The sequence below is a fragment of the Brachypodium distachyon genome, chromosome 1, assembly GCF_000005505.3.
Source record: "Brachypodium distachyon strain Bd21 chromosome 1, Brachypodium_distachyon_v3.0, whole genome shotgun sequence".
NCBI lineage: Eukaryota > Viridiplantae > Streptophyta > Magnoliopsida > Poales > Poaceae > Brachypodium > Brachypodium distachyon.
In genome coordinates this window covers 74,341,140-74,356,410 of record NC_016131.3, presented here as the reverse complement: position 1 = coordinate 74,356,410, position 15,271 = coordinate 74,341,140, and the positions used below count along the sequence as shown (strand labels likewise).

Sequence of the window (15,271 nt, the reverse complement as noted above, 5' to 3'; positions counted from 1 at the left end):
AGCGAGAAATATACAGCATGAATAAAGGCTGGTATGAGTTTTTATGTGGGAGTTAGGAATTGAGACAGAGTAGTGTGTTTGCTTTTCATATAAGATCTGTATATGGATGGGTTGTGTTTTCTTTATGCATGGGTTGTGTTTATGCACACAGTTGCATTCCTTGCGGACATGTGTGCGGCAGATCGTGCCTAGAGACGTGGCTGCATAGGTCCGGCCCCGACACTGCAAAGGTACCATGCATGATTCTTTGTATAAAGAATTACAAGGCAGAATCTTTGGCAGGTTATGAGAAACTAAGGGCTGTTTTGAAGGAACAATCTGAAGAGGTGCGAGACAAGATAGCAGAAATGGAGTCCCTTACTGACGGCATGCAGAGAGCATTTAGTATGTGTCTCCCAATTGAACATGTGAAAAACACACACACACACACATGTATGTATGCATGTTGATTCATTCCGAGCAGTGTGAAGCCGTGCGACTCGCCGGCTGTTACTGGCCCAACGAGCGACCCATCTGTGACTGGCGTGCTCCCTCGCGGGCCGCGGCGTCACTGGCTTGGGCTTGGGCTCGCTCGATCGGGAATGGACTTGCATTTTTTGCCACACTCCAGGACGGCCCAATTTTAAACTAAACATAACTGATGTCCGCTTTCCATTTATTCTCTGCACCGTACGGGTATCATGCGCGCTAGTTGTATGTCCCTTGCATACATAGTTGCCAATTCACTCATTTGCATCCTCACAAAAGGAAGGAATAATCCTTTGCAAAATATGAGTGGATGGATCATATTTTGATTTGGATTTGAAATTCCATGGCATGGCAGATACATTATCAAATGAATGTTGCTGAATATTTGAACAGTGGATCCAGGGATCCCCTTTTGGTGATCTTTTGCCAAGACATAACGGATAATGGGCCGTACTGGGCCCTCGCGTGTGGACCTAACGGAGCCTTTGGGCCTTCCTCGTACCCGCACGGAAATCTAGATGCCAAGACATTCTTCCTGCCCAATTTCCTGCTGCCGCTGTCGATAGATTTCAGTTTCTTTCCATTTCACCCCACCCGGTCAGCACCCCCACAAGACATCCCTCCGATTTTTGCGCCTAGGGTTTCCGGCCGGCGTTCGCGAAGATGGGGGAGCCAGCGGCGGCCGGAGGTTTCGAGTACGACATCCAGCTGACCACGCCGCCGCCGCCACCCTCCTGCCCCATCTGTATGGATCCTTGGACCTGCAACAGCGACCACCGTATCTGGTGAACAAGACGGCTCGTCTCGCGTCTGTCTAGTGTTTGTGTTCTTCTATACGCGAAGCATCTGTCGTCTATATATGTGTGTGTATTAGATTCCTGATCGATTAGCTTGTTAGTATCGTCTCCGTATCGTAGCCAGATGGTCATCAGAATACATATCTGGTCTGGCCTGAATCTGCTCGCCAGAACAAATATACTGGAGTAGTATATATACGAGACAGGCAATCATTTTGTGAGGCTCATACAGATGCTAAACTGACTAGTAAATGTAATTCCTTCTTCTTCTTCTTCTTTTACAGTTCACCAACCATTTATCTAGGTTGTAGATTATCTGCACCATAAGCATATATAATCTAAGCATTGCTACAATTTTAGAATGAGTATCTAGTTGAGTTATTTACCGAAGTTGTCCGACTCGGATACGAGCAATATGGAGATATGGGAATACGGCATATTCTAAAAATAGCCATACGTGGATACGACGAGTATATATAAGTATATAGAGAAAAAATGCATCATGAATAAAGAAAAGTATAAATTTTATGTCGGAGATGAGACTTGAGACAGTAGTAGCGTGTTTGCTTTTCATACCGGATCTGTATATGCATGGGTTTTTCACGTTTTTTCACAGAAAAAAAGCAATCAATGCATGGGTTGTGCTTGAACTATGGGAACTGTGCGAATTTTTGTGCAATTAATTATCTCCTATCTTTTGCACGCAGTTGTATTCCTTGCGGACAGGTGTACGGCAGATCATGCCTAGAGACGTGGCTGCATAGATCCGGCCCCCACAGTGCAGAGGTACCATGCATGGTTCTTTGTATATCTTACATGTTACTTCTTCATTAAAAAATCAAATCGATGGTGTATATATTGTATATGCATTGAAATTGCTAAGCTCATGTATTATTCATACAATCGTCATACGTATATTTTTTTCCCTTTTTTCCAGTGCCCTCAGTGTGGAGCAGAATTTTGCCGCGACGTTATCATCAACCTCTATGCGCCCGGAAATCTGCGGGACGGATGCTGCCGCATACAGGTTCGGCCTCTTTCTTCGGGTGTGCTTCTATAGAAGTGTCACTTTATGAATTGTTGGCATCTCGACCAATTGGAACGATAGTTTTTGTTCTGCTTGATCATGCAATTGATTAATCTCCTCGTATTAATACAAGCTCATATATATAGTCAACCCTCGCCCGAATAGTTGATAGAATATCATTTGATTTGAATATGATCAAAAAAAAAATATTAATAAAAAATTAATATAAATAATCAAAAATAATGAAAAATATTAAATCTTAAGAGCCATCGTTAGCATGTATTAGGCATATAAGACCCATCATCAGCATCCAAGATCACAAATACATGGGATCCTATGATTTATGGTGTGCAGACGAAGAATAGTCAAGGAAGCAGACAGTAAGGCTGCAGTGTGTCGTAGACACTATCATTAAAACACAAGACTACTCCCAAGATGAAAGAAGCCACGTTCGTATGCAACCAAAGAGAAGTGGCAGGCCAAAAGACCCCTTATCACCATGCATGCATGCATCCAAAGGCTATAAAAGAAGCCTAGGACCTATAAAGACCTATAAAGAAGATGCATCATGGACATGGAGAAAGGTGAGGTAATAATGCAAGGGAGCACTATTTGAGCCAGCCATGGTGCCTATATAAGGAGGCTCTTTGCAGCATTGAAGGACACACAACCATCGAGCACAACACAAGCCTTCAGAATAGCAAGTAGTTCAGGGCAGTTAGCCAGAAAACTATCTGCTTTCTAGTAGTAGTAGTACCACTTCCCACTGTAATAAAGCCTGTATAATCAAGGCATTTGTAACATAAGACTGGGAAGGTAGTAAGGTAATTTTTTTATCTTTGTGTGAACCCTTCGGGGGTTCCCGAAAGGGAAAACCGTATGTAAGCTATATTGTGAAATGAAGTAGTTTTGTTTTTCCCTCGGTCTTTTTAGCATGTTTATACGGGTGGGTGCTTATGCTAGGGATCCTATAGGAGAAACCTCTGCGTGTAGTTCTCTGTTAAGCCGTGTGTGTGTGGCGTTGAAATGAGAACCTTGTAACCGTAGAGAAGTGTTCCCTTCGGGTGGAACTGCCTGGGAAGACGATAAGAAATCACCCATATAAACCTGACTAAAGACGCTTAGGGAAATAAACTTAGCTACTCCTGAAGCAATATAGTAATAAATACGGTGAGTACTGAGTAGGATTATTACATCACTGCGAAAACCGTAGGTAGTTCCGTTGGCCTCACCAGCCTTATAAGATCCTGCAAAAGATATATATATATATATATATATATAGTTGTGTATTTGTGTCGTCTTCGTCGGTCCACTGTTGTGGTCCATCTAATTGAGTATTGTAGTGTCTGTTACACATAATTTTATGGTAAATAATTTAAAAGTAAGACCACGATGCATGCATATTTTTGAAAAGGCTGGTTTCTTTAAAGCTGAATGCAGATGGCATCTCACATAATTTTCCTTTTCTCAATGAACCGGCGGCTACAGGAAGTAAAAGAGCGTTCGGTGTCTATTCTCAAGGATCACAACGCAAAATGTGAGTCTAGGATCATTGAAATTTGGGAAGAAGCTTTGGCAGAAATAGAGAAACGAAAGGCTAACGAATTTGCAACAATTGAAGAAATGTGGGCTGAATCGAAGAAACAAATTGCAGCATTGCGAGACAGAATGATGGCGCAAATGAAGTCCCTTATGGCAGAAATGAAGTCCCTTACTGATGGCATGGAGAGAACGTGGAGGGACAAGATGTCCATGGTTAACGCTAGCTTGACATCAATGAAGGAGCAGATGAAGAAAATGTCTCGAGAAGAGAACACGATGGCAGCAGATGTGGTAGAATTCATGGAGCGGAGCTTCCCTGAACTGTCACAAATTTCCTGCTCGCCATTTTCTGCTACCGCTTCTGCTTCTACTGCTGCTCCTCCTGATGTGGATTCTGAGAATGCACTGGGGCACCTTAATCACCTTCTGCTGAAACCCATTCCAGACCACCTGGACGGTCTGCTAGATGTGAAGAGGAAGAGGCATCGAGAGACCTGATAGAACTCATGGAGCGGGATTGTCATTCAACCTTCTTCTTTTTTCATTCCCCAAACCCTATTGAGATTGAGAACACCGATGGATGGTTGTAATGCATGTACCCAAACCGCATATGTTTGTTATTCTTACCGTACTATATACATCTTCTGTATTCCTGCTAAACTATATATGCATGCTCTAGTCCTGTGTATTCAACCTTCTGGTCTGATCATGTACTCATCTTTTGTCAAGAACATCTGACTTGTCGTGGTGGACCTAATGCAGCAGAGCTACCAATGCTATATACTTCTTCCGATCCATATTAATTATCGAAATATTACATGTGTATATAGATGCTTTTTATACATAGATACATGCATATTTGGGCAAATTTGAGGCAATTAATATGGATCGGAGGGAGTATATGTCTCTTCATCTGTGGCTGCGACACCGCAGACGGCCGACGAGGCCTTGGCAGTCGTTGTGTGTGTTTTCTACACGTGTCACAAACTTTTCACATTCCAGAAAAAAAAACACTTCTCTTGAACCACGTTTGAAACCCAATGGGGCCGTGCCGGGCCCTCGCATGTGGACATAACGGGGCCGGCCTTTGGGCCTTCCTCGTACCCGCACGGAAATCTAGACGCCAAGACATTATTTCTACCCAATTTTCTTGGCTGCTGCCGCTGGCTGTCGATAGATTTCAGTTTCTTTCCATTTCCCCCCACCCGGTCAGCACCCCAACTAGACATTCCTCCGATTTGTGCGGCTAGGGTTTCCGCCGGCGATCGCGAAGATGGGGGAGCCAGCGGCGGCCGGAGAGTGCGACATCCAGCTGACCACGCCGCCGCCGCCGCCGTCCTGCGCCATCTGTATGGAGCCGTGGACCTGCAACAGCGACCACCGTATCTGGTGAGGAAGACGCTCTCGCCTGTTTAGAGTTTGTGCTCTTCTGTTCGCAAAGCATCGTGTGTCTCTGTGTTTGTTAGATCCCTGGTTAGTTGATTAGAATCGTCTCCGTATTAGCCAGATGGTCATAATATCAGAAGATATATCTGGTGAGGAAGACGGTCGTCTCGCTGTACTGTGTTCTTCTGTATGCGAAGCATCGTGTGTGTGTTTGTGTGTTAGATCCCTGATTAGCTGATTACTATCGTCTCCGTGTCGTAGCCAGATGGATCAGAACATATATCTCTGGTGTCTATCCTCGCCTGTGTTCTCGTAGTGTTTGTTCTTCTGTACGCGAAGCATCGTTTGTGTATTAGATCCCTGATTAGTTGATTAGTACCGTCTCCGTATTGTAGCCAGATGGTCATCAGAATACATATCTGGTCCTGAATCTGCTCACCAGAACATATATACTGGAGTAGTATATGTACGATAGCCAATAATCATTTTGTGAGGCTCATACAGATGCTAAACTGACTAGTAAATGCACTTCATTTTTTTTTTCACAATTCAACAACCATTTATCTAGGTTGTAGATTTTCTGCACCATAAGCATATATATGTAATCTAAGCATTGTTGCTACAATTTTAGAATGAGTCTAGTTGAGTTATTGCCGAAGTTTCCCGACTCCGATACGGACATGGAGATATGGGAGTACGACATATTCTAAAAATAGCCATACGTGGATACGGAGAGTATATAAGCATTTAGAGAAAAACAATGCATCATGAATTAAGACAAGTATAATTTTTTTATGTTGGAGTTGAGACTTGAGACATAGTAGTGTGTCGTTTGCCTTTTATTCCAGATCTGTATATGCATGGGTATTTCTTGTTTTTTCTACGGGGAGAAAGCACAATCCATGCATGGGTTGTGCTTGAACTATGGGAACTGTCCGAATTTTTGTGCAATTAATTATCTCTATCTGATCTGCACGCAGTTGTATTCCTTGCGGACACGTGTACGGCAGATCGTGCCTAGAGACATGGCTGCATAATTCCGGCCCCAACAGTGCAAAGGTACCATGCATTTCATAAATCAATTCGCTGCAGGTGTATATATTGTATATGCATTGAAATTGATTAACTCATGAATTCATATGTATCTTTTTTCCAGTGCCCTCAGTGTGGAGCACAATTTGGCCACAACGCTATCATCAATCTGTACGCCCCGGGAAATCCGTGGGACGGTTGCTGCCGCATACAGGTTCAGCCTCTTTCTTCTGGTGTGCTTCTGTAGAAGTGTCAATTTATGAATTCTTCGCATCTCGATCAATTGGAGCAATAGTTTTTGTTCTTGCATCAGAGAGATATATAATATAGCTTGATATCTTTTGAGGTTTTTATCATCTAACTCACGAGTAAACCGTCATGGTAGATCTAAGACACAACTGATGCCCACACTATCAGGAGAAACTGTAGCTAGCTATAATACCAAGCATATATAGAAATGGTTAATCTCCTTGTATTAATACAAGGTCACATAGTCAACCCCTGTGAACCTATATAGTTGTGTTGTCTTCATCGGTATTGCTGAAGTATTGTAGTGTCCGTTACACATAATTTTAAAGTAAGACCAGACGATGCATATTTTTGAAAAGGCTGGTTTCTTTAAAGCTGAATGCATGTGGCATCTCACATAGTTTTCTTTTTGTCAATCAACTGGCTGCTACAGGAACTAAAGGAGCGTTCGGAGTCTATTCTCAGGGATCACAACCTAAAATGTGAGCTTAGGATTCTTGAAGTGAGGGAGGAGGCTTTGGCAGATATAGAGAAACGAAAGGCTGCTGAATTTGCAAGGTACAAAGAAATTTGGGCTCTATCGGAGCAACAAATAGAACTGCGAGAAATGATGAAGACACAAATGAAGTCCCTTACTGATGGCATGGAGAGACGTGGAAGGAAAAGGTGTCAATGGTCGCTAGCTTGAAGTCAATGAAGGAGCAGATGAAGAAAATGGCCCGAGAAGAGAACACGACGGCAGCAGACCTGGTAGAATTCATGGAGCGGAGCTTCCCATTTTCTGCTTCCGCTTCTACTTCTGCTGCTGCTGCTCCTGCTGTGGATTCTGAGGATGCGAACAGGAAGAGGCACCGAGAGACCTGATAGATTTCATGGAGTGGGATTGTCATTCAACTTCTTTTTTAATTTCCATTCCCCAAACCTGTTGAGAACGCCGATGGATGGTTGTAAACTTGTAATGTACCCATACCGCATGTGTTTGTCATTCTTGCCGTACTATATACCTCATATCCGTGTTCCAGCTAAACTATGCATGCTTGTCCTAGTACGTCTGTGTATTCAACACAAGCCGACGGGAACCATTTCCGAAAAATAACAAAAACTGCAGCGCGTAAGCACAACCTAGTCGGGCAAAACAGAGCTAGAGAACTACCACCAAAGAAATGGCTCTAGCGAGCACGAGTGGAGTGTCTCCGATGTCGTCGAAGGACGAACCACTGCCGAGTTAACACCAGTTGCACGAACTCCACTCACGTGGACGGTGGCCGAGGGGATCCGAGCACCAGCAAATCAATGAGTGTTGCTGTCAGTGAAATCTAGTCGAAGGGCATCACACACCGAGAGTACGCTGCGGACATCAAAATCGCCGGCCGAAGAATGCCATCACTGCGCGAGTTGGTCCAACACGAGTAATCGAAGGGTGCAGTGACACCGAGTCTAGATCACAAACACGAACCTTGACTGCGAGCTCAAGAGCCATCATACAACCCCAAGGACTGTGAGGTGTAGGGTGCCAACTGTACCGACGAAGGGCAAACGGACCACCGAGACTTCACCAAGAATACGAAACTCACGGACAAGATATCAACCACTGCAAAGGGGTAGCCTCAACCTGGTGAGCCTGACCGGGAGCCAATGAGGAGCGACGCTAGCAGCAATATGAACAGAGGAAGATGAGGCAGCACTGTAACATTACATGGTGTCACCGCTTGATTTCTTACAACAAGCCAACAACAGAGACAGTAGGAGGCCAATGCGGCACAAGTACTCCAAGACGACACCTTCAAGAAGGAAAGTTGTCGAAGACAGCATTGTCGCCCGATCTGAGGACCAGATCTGGGGTTTTCACTAGGAGTAACAATGACCAGAGGGTGTGATAGGTGGCGAATTTTTTAGAGCACGCCTCCAAGAAGGTGAACGACGCTCAAAAGCGCCGCCGCGTGTCTGCCATTGACATGAGGTCAAAGGAAGGGTTTCCCCTGAATCAACACACCAAAAACAACCCAAAACCGCATCGGCAATACTGCCACCAACATCAGCACAGGCGTCGGACGACGGCCTGAGAGCCGCTTGCCGGATCTGGGCCAAAGGGCCATACCTGGAGACACCGGTAGGAAGAAGAAATGATGCCCCTGACCACGAAGGATCTGGGGGCAGAGGAGCGCCGCCAACGGGAGAGCCTGCCAAGCCGCAACGCGGCGGGTCGGGGCAGGGTGCCGCTGCAGCCTGCAGACGCTTGGATGGTCCTACCGAGCCTCTCACGCGGCAGATCTGGGGCATGCACCATCTTGCCGCCAGCCACGTGCAGCACCGGCCGAAAAGGCTAGAGCCACACGAGCAGCCGGACCGTCGAGGAAGAGGCTGCGAAGGCGACCGGTCCGACGGAGGAGGGCGCGCCCCGGGGCTAGCCGCCGCCCTATGCGGTGTTGGGAGGAACTTGGGGCTGCACGGGGGTGTGGAGGCGGCAGAAAAAAAGAGAGGCCCTGCCGCTACCTTCACTGGCGGCTCCCGGGCTTGTCAGTGGCAGCCTCCAGCAGCGGCGAGGGGAGGGATCGGGATGTGGGCCGGCGGCGGCTGGGCGGTAGGGTTTGCCCCCGAGTCGGCAGACAGGGGCGACACGGGGGGACGGGGGGGGGGCGTTCTTGGAGGTCTAGCTCTGGTCTGATCATGTTCTTGTACTACAGACTTGTCGTTTGGACCTGCCGCGGACCTGTTGATGATTTATATGTCTCTCGCCACCATCTGTGCCTGGCGTGCTACCTCGTGCCGCGGCGTCACTGGCTTCGGCTCGCTCAGCTCGATCGATCAGGAATGGATAAGACGAAGGGATCAGTGCTCGGATCCTGCTGCGGTGGCAGCGGCGGCGGCGACTTGCAGCATCTGCCTGGAGCCTTGGACATCCTACGGCGCACATCGCATCTGGTAACCTGTTTACACCTCTATTCCAAACTGCAAGTCTAGAAAGGTCAAGTTTACAGAAAATATCTATCAACATCTACGTTTCTAAACTAATTTTATTAAATTCGTCATGATATATAATCTTTGTAGTACACTTGTTTGATATCGTACTATCCTAGATATTAGAGTGAATTTCACTTTACCCCTTAGCAATTTCTGACGGTGTTTAACTGTTTACCCTATTTATACCTATGTGACAGATTTTACCCCCTATTTAACCGGTTGGTCTGATTCTAACATGTTGTGCTTACTGTTCGGATTGACGTTGCAAGTCCAAATTGGACTCGTTTTTGGTTAAGCCATTTTCTCCTGTCCAGTGGTGGATCCAGGATTGTTCGAAGTTTAGGGCTAAACTAGGCTCATGTATGGAAACCTAGAGCTAATCCTTTAATCCTTTGTTTGTTAATGTTTTGGTCAAATCACCAATCTTGCGTACATGTATTAACTATCAGGCCTAGGACTGTAGCTCCAGTTACCCTAGGTGTGGTTCCGCCCTGCTCCTATTCCTATTACTGACCCAACCCATTTTCTCCCTCATCAGAGAAGCTCAAAAAATGCCAGCCACACGCATCTTGCTCCCACGCTGTTATCCTCTTGAGAACTTTATGATGGCTGCATCGCAGGCGACACTTGTGGACATGGCCAAAATATATAGCCTAACTCCACCATGTGTTGTGGCGCGGAATAGCATAACGGGCTTGAAATCTACGGAAAAGTGATAGACAATGGACTCTTGTCACATCGCGCCATCGAAAAGAATAGTAGGTGAGGGGAGAAAGCGGGTTGGATAATATATAGCCTAACTCCACCATGTGTTGTGACGCGGAATAGCATAACCGGCTTGAAACCTACGGAAAAGTGATAGACAATGGACTCTTATCACTGAAGGGGCGCGTAGAGATAAACAAAAACTTTTCCTACACGAACTCCCAAGATCTAGCCGAGGTAGAAGGCCACGAGGATTACCACTAGACGCGTAGTTGCGGATTATCGATGCGGCGCCTTGATGCAGTGCAGTCCCTCGATCCGATCCAGCCGATCCAATCCCGCGATCGTCGAAGTGCTCAACGTACAGCACCTCTGCCGGTATCCACACGTGCGAGGAGGAGCTCCGGCGGCGGACTGCTAGGTCCGGTGCGACGGTTGAACTGAATCGGGCTAGGGTTCTCAACGCATGAGAGTGGAAAAACCGTGCCCCTTAGGCATCCCACGCCCCTGCTTATATATCGAGTGGAAGTGGGCTCCAAGCCTTGTGGCCCATCCACCCTGCGAGTCCAACTCGCATTGTCAGCCCAATTCCAGTTCGGGTCCAACCCGACCAAATATTTGCTCCCGCTCTTAAGTGTGTGACCCCGCAGGCTCATGGCGACTTGGACACGATTGGAGTCCGACTCACAATCGATCAATCGGTAGCGGCTCCTAGCAGAACGTGCCGACTCCCAAGTACCATCGAGTCATGACGACGTACCTTCCAATGTGACATACGTCTTAGTCCCTTTTGCCTCACGATATATCTTGTCGAACTATAGGCGATTAATCGTCATCCCTTTAATAGTTCAACTCTCTTCTCGATCCGTGATATACGATTCATCCGACTAACTCTTAGTCGATCGACCCGGTTAACAGTTAACCAAGTCGCGCATGGCCATGCTTCCCGAATCATATCACTCGAGAGGGCCCAGAGAATATCTCTCCAGTCGGAGGGGCAAAATCCCATCTTGGTTATCCACATCACACAGCTTGATTCTCAGTCAACCCGAACTCTGCCTTTATAACTGCCCTGTTACGGAACAACGTTTGACAGAACCTAAGTTGGTGATCCACAACTCGGATTGTGCGATAACCTCAGGTCTAAGGATTACATTGATTGAGACATGCAAATGACGACCTACTCGTTGCATCTCAATATGGGTCAGTCCGACTCGCTAAACTCTTTAGCCGAGTCCGTGTAAGCTGGAATGACATCACCATGCCCATGACAAGTGGAACCGAGTCATCAGCCAACTTTCACATTAGTCTAGGTTATGTGTCCAGCACAACCTCAATGACTAAGGACAATTTAGTATGAACAACATGAATACATAGTTCCACAATCAAATCACATATTCAATGATACATATCAGATGTTCAAACAAGGACAACTTAATAATATTTATGAATACATTGGGAATTACATCATACATGATTGCCTCTAGGGCATATTCCCAACAATCACATCGCGCCATCGAAAAGAATAGTAGGTGAGGGGAGAAAGCGGGTCGGATCTGGAATAGCTAAGGGAGAAAATGTCTTAGCAAAATACGCGTCCACCATGGACTTGTTATGTCACTCGGAACAGTGAGCCCAACATGTCGGAACCATAAATGGGGTAAAACCTGTTACATATGTACAAATAAGGGGTAAAAATGTGGCAGAGATTCTAAAATGAGGTAAACACGGTCAGAAATTGCTAAACAAGGGTAAAAAGTGGGATTAACTCTAGATATTACTCTCTCTGTTCCAAATGTAAGGCGTATATAACTTTGGTTGATTGTAAAAAAAATTAAATTTTGACCAACCATATATATAAAAAAATCAACATCTACAGTGCCAAATGAGTATCATTAGATACATTCTGAAACATATTTTCATACTACCTTGGTTTGACAGTCAACAAAAAATTATGCGCCCTACATTTAAGAATGGACGAATATATCTTGTTACAATTTTGAAAAGATTGATTTACAACGACATACCTAAAACATGTCATAATTTAAAATGGAGAGAGCCCATGAGATCGATGATGGATCGAAATCACAATTGACTACATGCACGTATTCATGCAGCTGCGTCCCCTGTGGCCACGTGTACGGCAGATCGTGCCTGGAGAGGTGGCTGCGCCACCGCCGAGGCGACGAAGCCGAGGTTCGTTATAATTGATTCCCTTGGTCTAGTTCATGAGATAATATTATCAGCTAGCAAGAATATTTTTCCAACTTAGTTTCCCTTGAGTAATACACTAATATAGCTATAAGCTACCATGCATGTATCCTGGCTGGATCGATTTGCATGCAGTGCCCGGAGTGCAGGGAAAGCTTCGAGCACGATCAGATCATCAATCTTTACTCCACCACAAACAATCTCTGGAGCCATTGCAGCCATAAAAAGGTAATTAATTTGGTTAATTCATAATTTAGTTACTCTGTGATCGATCTCTATGTATATATACATGCATGTCTTGAAAAGAAGTGTTATCATATCTGTTGGATTCTGGTTTTGCATAATGCAGTCGCTTGCCGAAATGAGCTTCATAGTTCAGGACACATGGAAGAAGCTGGAGCATAAGTTCAACCTGCTCTTGCAGACTGTAGAGGAAGTTATGGCGTTCCAGAGAGCATCAACACTACGACAGCAAGCTAGTCAACAGCTGGGTGATGGTGGGCAGCATGGTACTACTCAACCACGCCCATCTCACAAGCGTCGACGAAGCATGGGATGAAAAATGAGAAGAAGAAATTCAGCAGAAGTGAAGAACTCCAGGCCCTGCTATATAGTGCCTAATATATGATCTTATGTGGACATTTGCTGTAGCTGGTTTGAATTTGCTACTCTATGATTAAGTACTCAGTGAATTACTCCCTCCGTTTCATATTAAGTGACTCAAATTTGATTAAATATGGATGTATCTATACTTAAAAACCGTCTAGATACGTGTAATAAAAAGTCACTTAATATGAACGGACGAGGATTATGTTTTACTGTGTCGTATTTGTTTTGGGAGATGGGCCAAGTTTCTCGTCGTTTGATTTTGCATTGGCGCGGTAACCGGGTTGTTGTTGGGCCGAAGTCCTGCCTCCTGGGAACACTTTGGGGGCCTACCGACCAATACCCCTGGCCCACCCCAGTTTCCTTTCTGTATATTCCGTGTTTCTGACCAGGAATGGCGAGTGAGCTAGCTAGTGCGATCCCTCTCCTCTGAAATTTGAATCGGAATCCCCATCCTTCCGCTCTCCATGTCGTCGTCCTCCCCGCCGTCGCAGCCGCCGGCGCCGGGAACTGAGGACAAGGAGAAGGGCCCCGACGTCGAGATGGTGGTGGAAGGAGAGGCACCGCGCCCCCGCGCCGCCGAGCCGAGCCGTACCGCGCCGGGGGCGGACGGGGAAGGGGACGCCGGCGCCGACGACGACGACGACGAAGATGATGACTCTGACGACAGCAACGGCTCCGGAGACGAGGACTCAGATGAGGAAGACGAAGACGAGGGGTCGGAGGGGGAGCAGGAAGCTGGGGACGACGAAGGCCATGACTCGGACGAGGAAGACGACGAGGACTCTGATGAGGAAGATGACGAGGACGACGATGAAGACGACGAAGAAGATGAGGATGATGATGACTCCGAGGAGGAGGAGGACGAGATGGAGGTGGAGCAGCCGACGGTGGCCGCTTGCGGCGTCTAGCAGCTGACATCCGACGCAGCGCGTCAAATCTGGTGAGACCAAATTCCTAGCTGGTTCATTCACTTGTTTCGTGTTTTGTTCTTCGTCTAGATCAGTCTAGAGATCAATGGCATGCACGCTCGCCGCTCGGCCGCTCAAATGATATTGCTAGTTTGCTACCGTTGCTCCCGAACTGTCTGTCCCTTTGGACAATGAACGTGATGTGCTCGATGGAATGCGCGAACCCAACCACCTCGTCCAGATGTTTTGCTTAATCTGCCGCTCAAGATGTCTGTGCATTAGACATCTGGGAGTGGCTAGGATGAATGTGATCAGTAATAGGAGTATATCACATCTAGCCATGTGCTTGTAAACAGCCCCAAACAATCTACTTGCTCTGCATATACAACTGTGCATGATGTGCTCGATGAAATGCGCAAACCCCATCGCCTCATCCAATTTTATTTTATTTCGTGGAAGCTGCTGCTGAAGATGGCCGTGCCATCGAATTGGACATCTGGGAGATGGTAAGATGAATGGAATCAGTAATTACGAGGAGTATATCACATCTAACCAAATTAGGAGTCATGCAAATATATGTGCTATAAATAGTAGTATGGAAATTTGCTCTGTATAGACAACTGTACATACAACTGCATTCACTGTCGGGCGCTTACCGGCGTACGGCAGGTCATGCCTGGAAACATGGCTGCGGCAACACCACGGCAAAACGTCTGACATGGTTCTTACTGTTGTAATGCAGAGTGAGGATGTAAGTGGAGTGCATATGAGCTCATGGTAAAGCATATGAAGGAGAGGGGATGTAATTTGTGTCGGAGGATCGACACGGGAGAAGAGACGGGCTAAGCGATCTCTGAATTATCTTGTCACGCCGGCACTACTCTGTTTCTACTGAATTACATCTGTGCACGAACTTTGTTTCTGTTTATGTTTCTGTTCTGCTCATATGAGCCTGGATCTGCTATTGAAAACTGTTGGTTCGATCTTGTGGAAATATCGCACTGCATGACACGATGCTGCTATCATTTGTTAAGAAGAACGTAAAAGGCTGTGATCACTCGTACGTGGCTAAACTATTAGGCAGCTTGCTGATTCTAAACATGTCAAGATCATCCACCAATTGGCACTTGCAAGGGAGGAAGACTTGGGACGTGCATGCTTGCAAGACGAATCAAATTAAGCAGCACAAACAAGCTAGCTATATATAGACAGAGAGCCTTCTAGTAGTGATTGGCCGGCACTCTCGCACATCCCGTCCGGCGTCCCTTCCTTGCGCGCGCTATTCCGCTTCTTCCTCCAGCGACGAAAGGGAGCAGAGCAATTTGCAAGGGAGACAAATCGGTGATCCGCAAGGGTGACACATCCAGTATTTTCCT

At 46.2% G+C, this 15,271-nt stretch overlaps 1 protein-coding gene and 1 long non-coding RNA gene across 2 annotated transcripts; both read left to right on the top strand.

Annotated features, from left to right (window-relative positions):
- The first annotated feature begins 2,972 nt into the window (after nucleotides 1-2,972).
- On the top strand, nucleotides 2,973-4,494 carry LOC112269954. The gene is made up of 2 exons (XR_002962224.1): nucleotides 2,973-3,116; nucleotides 3,781-4,494. It is a non-coding gene; the product is annotated as an uncharacterized LOC112269954 (long non-coding RNA).
- An 8,867-nt stretch (nucleotides 4,495-13,361) lies between these two features.
- On the top strand, nucleotides 13,362-14,906 carry LOC104581899 (prothymosin alpha-B). The gene is made up of 2 exons (XM_010231028.3): nucleotides 13,362-13,927; nucleotides 14,638-14,906. Exon 1 carries the CDS (start codon nucleotides 13,452-13,454, stop codon nucleotides 13,893-13,895), a length of 444 nt encoding a protein of 147 aa, XP_010229330.1. The 5' UTR covers nucleotides 13,362-13,451; the 3' UTR covers nucleotides 13,896-13,927; nucleotides 14,638-14,906.
- Nucleotides 14,907-15,271: the final 365 nt, after the last annotated feature.

Bases quoted from the DNA above. Each gene is read 5' to 3' on its own strand.
- LOC104581899 (XM_010231028.3), top strand. From the start codon at position 13,452: ATGTCGTCGTCCTCCCCGCCGTCGCAGCCGCCGGCGCCGGGAACTGAG.